This window comes from Nelumbo nucifera, chromosome 1 (assembly GCF_055504915.1).
Source record: "Nelumbo nucifera cultivar China Antique chromosome 1, China Antique-T2T, whole genome shotgun sequence".
In the NCBI taxonomy this organism is placed as follows: Eukaryota; Viridiplantae; Streptophyta; class Magnoliopsida; order Proteales; family Nelumbonaceae; genus Nelumbo; species Nelumbo nucifera.
The window spans coordinates 144,222,958-144,232,031 of record NC_142649.1 but is presented as its reverse complement, the minus strand read 5'-3'; the positions used below and the strand labels follow the sequence as shown (position 1 = coordinate 144,232,031).

General features: G+C 37.7%; 1 protein-coding gene across 1 annotated transcript; it reads right to left on the bottom strand.

Moving 5' to 3' along the window:
- On the bottom strand, positions 1-7,565 carry LOC104610899 (tobamovirus multiplication protein 1). The gene is made up of 11 exons (XM_010277743.3): positions 7,124-7,565; positions 6,307-6,397; positions 6,143-6,195; positions 5,208-5,300; positions 4,718-4,789; positions 3,087-3,159; positions 2,890-2,935; positions 2,688-2,751; positions 1,065-1,118; positions 658-735; positions 1-555 (listed from the first exon to the last, which is right to left on the bottom strand). The coding sequence occupies exons 1-11, from the start codon at positions 7,271-7,273 to the stop codon at positions 463-465; spliced, it is 867 nt and encodes a 288-aa protein (XP_010276045.1). The 5' UTR covers positions 7,274-7,565; the 3' UTR covers positions 1-462.
- Positions 7,566-9,074: the final 1,509 nt, after the last annotated feature.

The window sequence follows — 9,074 nt, the reverse complement described above, 5'->3', positions numbered from 1 at the left end:
TGAAAAAAGCAAATTCATTTCTAAAAGATTCAACCATTGAACCAACATGAATCTCACATTACAAATAGAAACCCCAAAATGTCATAAAAACCCAAATTGAGATTTTGCTCTCCAAGTTCCTTGCTGAACCTAGCAAAAGTACTCTTCAAAGGCCCACAAGGAGGGAGCACAATGCCACATGTCCTCTTGATTTGTCCACTGGATGAAACTCCCCAAACAGAATATCAAGTGCTCAACTCTTCAAACCAGTGAATGAAAAATCTGGCCAATAGATCTCTCTCATGTGAACAGTGCTTCGTATTTCTCATCAAAAAACATTGCCATGACCACAAGCCTTGCCAGATTAATATATCTGGAATTTTCTTCCACTGCCTCTTTTGTTCCATCTACTGTTAAACTGCACCTCCAAAATCATGTTGAGTTTGACAATGAAGAAACTTGTAAAGGTAACATGTGACAGAACTATCGGATTGGGTGATACTGGGCCGATACCCTTTTTGGTGGGAGCTTGCGCAAGATGTAGAGGACAAGTGCTGATGGTAGTATCTCAGTAAGCTGTTTTCGTGGCAATGGAGGGTCAGAACATCTCAAGAATTGTGAAATTGTTTCTGAGAAATGGGTTTTCAAATAGATAAATATATATGCTTAACCAATTACCATGTAATAGATAAGGTTCAAAATGGGATGATCCAAAACATCAAGAGAGGCATCCGAGTCGAATATAGATAACATGACCTGCAATTAATGAATTAACAGAACAATAGTAAATCCAACCCCAAGTAGTGCTGTAAAAACTTCCACAGGCCAAGATTTTTTTTTATCTTGTTTTCAGGCTGGAATCCCAAGAATTTGCAGGATTTCATTTTTTTTTTGTTCTGCTGCACAACTTCAATTTTTTAACTGATATATAACAACCATTGCAGATGCCATGCAGGAAGAAACTTTCTTCAGCTGCAAGTATCTAGGTCCTTTTGGGCATTTCCAAATACAGGACAAACAGATTTTTACTGATGGGACATGAATGTAACACAATTGCACATTATGTCTTGAACCATGGCACTCACCACAAAGCATCTTATAAGAAAGCATGTGAAACAAATTGTTGTCACAGAACCAACCTGCAAGAGTTTAAACACGTTAGAACAACAAAACCATGTTAGACTTGACTGAAATTCTCATCCAGATAAAGGGAGTGGATTTAATAATAAATATAATTTCTATAAGCACCATTTGACTGCAAAACTAATATGTATTAAGAAAAATCTGCTGTGATTTAGGTGGCATCTGCTTCAAGCTAGAATCTGTTGTAGAAGAAAGAGTAGCTCCATCATAGTTGTTAAGGTGATGCCTAGGCAACAAGGCACCCCTTGAGGCTCGCCTCGCCTAATTGCCAAGCAATTTTGTACTTTCTATTATAAAACACTTTTTTATTCTTTATTTTTTAACATTATAATTATAGAATAGACATTATTAAACTAAAATATTCATTTGTGTGTTTATATACTAATTTCTTTTTATTATTTTCTTGTTTGTTAGGCTTTAATCAACACAAACATTGCTAAATGCTGTATTGAACCCTCAAAGACTTCAAAACCTGAACCAATAAGGAAGAACTTAAAATTTTGTCTAATCAACACATTGTCTTCTTCTTCTTCAGCCCCTATATTTTTTAAATTTTCTTTCCCTTCTTTTTTCTTCTCATGAATATGTTGCTTTTCTATACTTCAACATCAATTTTATACTTGGCCGATGAAAATTGTGAATAATTATTAAGGAAATATGGTTATGGTACCTAGGGAATTACCCTAGGATCCATGTTTTCTACATAAAAAAATCCATCGCCTAGGCGACTAGGCAACAAGCGCCCCCCACCCCAATGCCTAGCCTTGAGCACCAATAACAAGCATGATTTTAATATAAGAACCAAGGGAAAATGTGATGATGGAAGCATTTTCTGTTAAAAGGGCAGCCCAGTGCACAAGGCTTCTGCAAATGCAGGGTCTGGGAGGGACAGATGTATGCAGCCTTACCCCTGCACATACACAAAATGGCTGTTTTCAAGATTTGAATCCTGGTCACCCAAGTTGCAATGGAACAACCTAACCATTGCACCAAGGCCCACCCTTGGAAGCATCCTTTGTTGATTACCTTTTTTTCTCGTTATATTTAAGTCTGAAAGATTCCATCCTCTGACAAATCTTAGACTTCTAATCCCATAGCCCTTTTCTGGCTAGGCAAATGTGGGAGTTGGGGTGGGAAGGTGAATGCAGGGTTCAGTCCATGGCTATTGGGAACTGCATTCACTGGCTTTACCAGCTAAGCCAACTAGAACCTTCGCTTTAGTTCCCATAACTAGGAGACCCCATGTAGCTGGTCTAAACAAGGAAATTTGTCCTTTCAGCCTTTCAGGTGCCAGTCTCCAATATCCTTGATGTTCAAACCATTGCAATTCCTTCAGAGATTTTCTGATAATGATGAAGCTTCAGGTTTCCTTTATAGGATTTAACTACAATAATTAGGTTTTATACAAATCATTTTAACATTCTCACAAAAGTCACTAAAGATGCCAAAAGAAAAACAGAAATATTATGAAGATATTACATAATGATGAAATTTTTACTACAAGCAACATATTTATTTATTTTTTTTAAATTCAGTGAACTAACTGACAAAGGAAAAGGACATACCTCATTAAGCTTCTTTCTTCGCCCTTTAGATTCAATAGGGAAGCGCCTCAGCATGATAAATAGCCTGGAAGCAGAAAACTGAAATATGAACAACTAAAGTAGAACAATAGACATCTATATACAAGAAGGCCATGCACATAAAAGAATCTAAGTTCTTGCATATGCATAGATATTTTAGCCAAGAAGAGAGACAGAAAATTACCTTCCTCCATACCGCAAGAAACCTAATGCTGCGCTGAAGGATACAACTGGACAAGAAATAAAAGAAAAACATGCATATTTCAGCATGTGAACCAACAATTATAAAGAGAAACCCAACTGCAACATGCATTCTCAAATACAAGGTTGCTAAATGGTAATTGCAAGACTTTTAACAAGTATGACAAACATAGGGCTAACCTGCAATAAAGATCTTTCCTATTGATTCAACAATGCTGTTGTCATTTATCCACAGGTATATCCAAATACAAACCTGAACAGGCAAGTCCATTCAGTAAGATTAAGAATCTAAAAATAGATGTAAGTAGTGCTTGAATTGGTCAAGATTCAAGTAATCTGCCATTCTCTGGGATGCAATTCTGTTATTAATTGGGAGCGACAATTGGGTACTGCTTTTATCATTGTTAAAAAAGCCTACATGGATCTTCTGGACAAACAGTTGACTTACTTGGATACTGAAACTTTAATGATTCAGAGAGAGAGTGAGAAAGAACAACGGAAAATTACTTACATCTTCCTTTGGGTTTCGGTCAAATACTAAGACCTCCCCTTGGAACTACCTATTAACTTATGCCCTCTTTCACCAAAAAAAAAAAAGCTACAGGGGATTTGTGAATGCAAAAGAGGGAAGAAATAGATTTTTTTTTTTGATAAATGAGAAGAAATAGATATTTTACCAAAAAACCTTTAATAATACAATATGAGTTCTGCCACCAAGATATTTTACCAAAAAAATCCATTTCAAAATGGACTTTTGAAATGTTTTAAATTTAAAAGTAGTGGAGGAGTGGAATAAGTAACTTAACCCAAACTACAAGGGTTGAGTAGGTTTATATGTAAACCTGAGAGGTCATAGTGTTTGACCAAAAGTGGGAGGTCTAAGTAATTTACCCTTATAAAACTGTTCCTGCCACAGTACTCCTTACTTCAAGGGAATTCAATGCCCCATAAGGAAACACAAAGAAATAAGCATAAACTGTATGATAAACAATAAAATAGCACCATACATAGTGATTGTAAACCAAGTGCAATAAAGCGTACTGACTTCCCCTGCCATCAAGTGTGGAATCCTAGTTCTCCCTCTAAGTTAACTTCCTTGTGTGGACAATGGTGCTGAACAAATGCCTCTCAAGAATCAACCTGGATAGGAGGGGTCTTCATCTCCCTTCCCTGCTGTGTGGTTTGTGTGGTCTAATGCCTGAATCCACAGATCATCTGTGTATCCACTGCCTTATCTCTTCCAGAGTTTGGAATCATTTTCTAGGGCTATTGGACTTTGCTGGGTCATGCCAAACTCAGTTAAAGACCTGCTGCTATGCTGGGAGATTCAAGGCCTGAAGAAAAAAAGGAAAATTAGTATGGAGGACAATTCCTGCAGCTGTGCTTTGGGGTAACCTGGTCAGAAAGGAACAGAAGAGTCTTTAGCAACAAGATAAAGAGCACTGATGAGGTTGTGCAGCAGGCGGTTAGCAAGCTGATTTCTTGGGTGTCTGTAGCTCCTGATTTTAAAAACTTGAATGTACCTGAGTTGTTTAGATCTAAATCCATTTGGATTCTGTAACCTGTTCTGTGGTCTGGGTAACCATTTAATGGCTAGCTCTCCTGTTGTAATGAGTTCTTTCTGATTTAATAAAATCTTATTTTACCTTTCAAAAAAAAAAGTGCAATAAAGCATACAGAAATGTGAAACAAGAATAATATTAAATTCTTTCTGGTGCCTATGTGATAAACAGGGCAAAAAAATCAATTTTTGATGGAAAGACAATGCTTGAAATTGCAGGAAGAGGAGATAAAAGGAGACAGATGCATACCTGTATTAAATATATAGCACCATTAATGAAAATGTATATAATCCTGAGCTTATCTGTTGGAAGACTTCTTGCCTGTCAATGATTAGGAATTGGAATCAGAACTACCTAGAAATATGAATAAAAAAGGCCATTATGCATTGTTGGTCCCATCTGTCTGGGATCTTGGGAGGGGTAGACTGGATACGGTCCTAACCTTTGGCATTTCTTGCACAAAGTGGTCACTCTCAGGCTCAAACCAATGCTTGCCAGCCCAAGATGGTATATCGACAGTTCAACACATGGTTTAATACAATTTGTGAAAGCATACCTCGCTAGGTCAAAGACAATAGAATAGTACACATGTTTTTGTTGTGTGTCCCCTCAATCAGGACATTTAACTAAAGCAAGTTGCAGTAATTACTATTATTTTATTCACATGGATGAACTAAATAATTATTAACAATTGTTTGCCTTTCACAGAAAGAGAAATCCAGTTGCATATTTCACTTGCCTGATGATATATCTCTGCCCAAAATAGGACAAGGAGGGTGTAAGTAGAGAAGAACAAAAGTCCAGGAAGATCCAACAACACAAAAGTAAACACCTGATTCAAGAAACATATCTCTTATCAGATGTCATCTTATGTAAAGCAATTGATATATTGATCTCTTTAAAACACCAGAGTTTTGTGAATCGCAGTAAGCCTATAGATAAAAAGTAGGCTTTTGTTTCGTTAGCCGATGACTTAACACATATCCAAATATTACAGAAGAGTTGTATTTTGAAATCACTAAGAGGAAACAAAATGCTAGTGGAAATTTCCATATATTTCCATGTAGCTCAAACTTTTTCTTTTTGCTTTTTTTTTTTGGAAAACAAGCAAAGGCATCTCACATAAACCTCCTTTTTTCATTCTTTATCCCCCTATTATTTCTACTTCATAGCTTGAAACAAAATTATGCATTTATAAACTGAGTGCGAAATATAAGCACACTTGAACCAATATGTTAACATGATCTAAACACAAGGAACCCAATATCCTTTAGTTTACTGGGCACATGTGAGATGGATTTCTGTGTCCATTTTTCCCTCCTCCCCATAGGAAAAAGTGAAGCGTGGCCAATGATGCATTTTTTTATTAGTCTCCAATTTTTTATCAATTGATTCTCAGGTTGTGCCCATTTGAGTGAAATGTATCTTGTTGGTCTTGCCAAGTAATTGGTGAAAAGTCATCTGACAAATCGTGCAAAAGAAACAAAAGCAAAGGAAAACCAATTAGATGAGAAAATTTCATTGTTAAGCAGCCCCCTATCTGTTGACATCCTTAACGACTGATGAGTTACAGAAAAACTTCAAACTGTGTTGCATCAAACAAGATTATAAAAAGAAACCAGAGTCTAAACCATAAAAATAAAAAATAATGGAGTCAAACAGTACCAACCTTACCTTCAACTTAAAAAGAAATACTTGCTTGTGAAATCCAAACACAACTGCACGCACTGCAGCGAAATATTCCATTGTTAAAAAGCAAGAAAGAAAGAAAGAAAGAAAAAAGAATACCAATCCAACTAATAAGATAGTAAACTAATAACCAAAGCATCCAAATTCACCTCCGTTTACAATGAAGTTCATGAGATGGAAAACCTTCTGCGTCGTCCAACCATACTCGGGTACTCTGAGTTCAATCCGGATTAATTGAATCTGCAAGCACTAACAATAATAAATAATAAAAAGAAACAAACATGATTCCTCAATAGTCACCCAAAAAACAATCTCCCGGAACAACTACATTCAACATTCCCTAGGATTCATCGCATAGTGCTATCATCTTCAAACCCCAAGTACCGGATCTTTTAAAGTCCGTCTCTTCTACACCATGTAGCAGCCAAGAAAAAAAAGAAAGAGGGGGAAAGTCAAAATCTAATGCACCATCTTATTCCTCATTAAAGCTCTGTCAAAATGAACAGAACCAAGAAAAAAAAATCTAACAATTTGAAATGAGTAAAGAAGGGGAAAGTCAAAATCTAATGCACCATCTTATTCCTCATTAAAGCTCTGTAAAAATGAACAGAACCAAGAAAAGAATCTCACAATTTGAAATGAGTAAAGAAGGGGAAAGTCAAAATCAAATGCACCATATTGTTCCTCATTAAAGCTCTGTCAAAATGAACAGAACCAAGAACAAAATCTCTCAAATTGAAATGAGTAAAGAGGGGAATAAACCAGTTACAAGAGTTTCTAATAAAAACCAGAAATTCATCTTTACCAACAATGCCGATCTCAAAAGATACCTAAAACAATACGCTCAAATCAAAACTACCTAAAATAATCTCAAATGAAGCTCAACAAAACAAAAATCACATCTTGGGCAACACGCCAAGAATTCAATTAATAAAGCAACAAAATCAAGGGAAGAGAGGGAGTAACCAGAGCAACGGAGGAGACAAGGGCGTAAGCAGCACAGAGAGTGAAGAAGATCCCATCTTGCCAACGAGCGGACTCGTTGATCTCGTTCCACCAATCGGAAGACACGATGTCGAGTTCCATCGACGACACGTTTAAGTGCACGCTTGTCATTTTTATTTATTGGTAGCTTCTTCAGTGTAAGAAGCTCTGCAATCAAAAGAAAAGAAACAAAAAATTCAAAATCTAAACTCTAAACAAAGAAGGCAAGCTTGGTTGGCTGTGCATCACTGATTCAGCCTTCAACTAGCTTTGGGATTGTCACAGAGCCAGAGGAGTCGAGAAAAATAGAATGGACTGGCCTCTCCGCCTCTGTCTTTTTTCTACCATTCGATACTTTCGGTCAACAAGCCGGGTAGAGAGCCGGCCGTTCTTGGTATCGTCATATCGTGCCCTTGGTTTTGTTAGAAAATACAGGAATTGCCATAGCTTATATTTGAAAATTTAGAGATTGATTGTTAAAATTGACCCAACGAGCCACACCATTAGGTGGGACCCGCTCCGTGAGTAGCAGTGTATCAGTGAAGTGCACATTTCTTTCTTTAAATGAAACAGGCTGGGGGCTTTACCTAGTGAAGCAAAAGATTGTAACGTCCGAATTTGTTCATGTGTCCTACCACTTACCACTTACCACAATACGACCGACTACCGACTCTTATCCAAGCAGAGGCCAAGGCGGGTGCTGATTTCGTTTTCTGTTTTTTTCAATGGGTCAAAGGAAGCGTACTTATTACTTCGCTGTGATTTGGAAGGTGTTTTGGAAGCGTGGGCGTTTATTCTAACACTATTTTAGAAATTCTTTTCTCATGCTCTTCTGTGTATATCGAGAATAGCAAAAGATGAATTCGATTTCTGTATACGTCTATCGTTTGGAAAAATTATTTTTTAAAGATTCATCAGGCATTTTTTACTATTATGTTGATGTGGTGCCTATTGGCAATTAGTAGTGCTTAATTGTTATAAACATTGTAACTATTACTTTTCTCAATTTTGCAAACAAAAAAAATATAAACATTAAATGAAAAAACATAAACAAAATCAAACACTACTTGCTTTGGATGCCGACTCACATATGCTCTACCTTAATATTAATAATGCCGAGGGGGTGGCTTACTAATTTATATGAATTCAAATCTCAAGTATTACAACAAATCCTTATCCCAATGGATATGGAAGAATCCAAATTTGGTCATTGAGTCATTCTATTCTATTTAAGCCTGGGCTAGACTGGAACTGATGGTGTGCGATCTGGTTGCTCCCAGCTAGATGGCAGTTCAGACGTCACTTGCTTAGCTAGCCGGTCGAACTGCAAGGAAGAGAAGCTCAGAGAACCTGGGGTGGCTAATTCGACGTGGTCGCTCCGATGCTTAAGTTAGTAGCTAATTGTGTGAAGCTAAAATCTTGAGAGTATGAGAGCTAGTAAGCAGTAATCGTGCGTACCTTGTACCACTATGATTGATGCCCTTATATAGATGAGTTGTTGTGGGTCTCACGAAACCTTCGAGATCCTTGGTCCACACTGTTAGGAGTCTATTCTGCACCAGGAGGTGGATATCGTGCTAGCCGATAAGGCTTATTGTGTCCGTCTGATCTGGGCGGGATGAGGATAAGACCCATAGTCATGCGGCGTGATCCCGAAGAGCTCAGAGACAACTGACAAGCTTCAAGTCCTCTACGTGTCACCTCGATAATTTGGGGCACCATGAGCTACTCAGACCTCGGTCCTAGTCGAGGTGACTGAGGTACCCGAGGTGACTTGTCCTGCTGAGGTGGCAGTAGGTGTTGAGTCGATGTCCAGTCATCAAGTCAAGTCCACGTGTCCATTGTTTACTAGGTTGGGCCAAATCACCCCTCATCAATTGCCCCCCACTCCCCGTGCCAGGGGTCCTGACCCAGTGCAAGGAGTTCATGACGA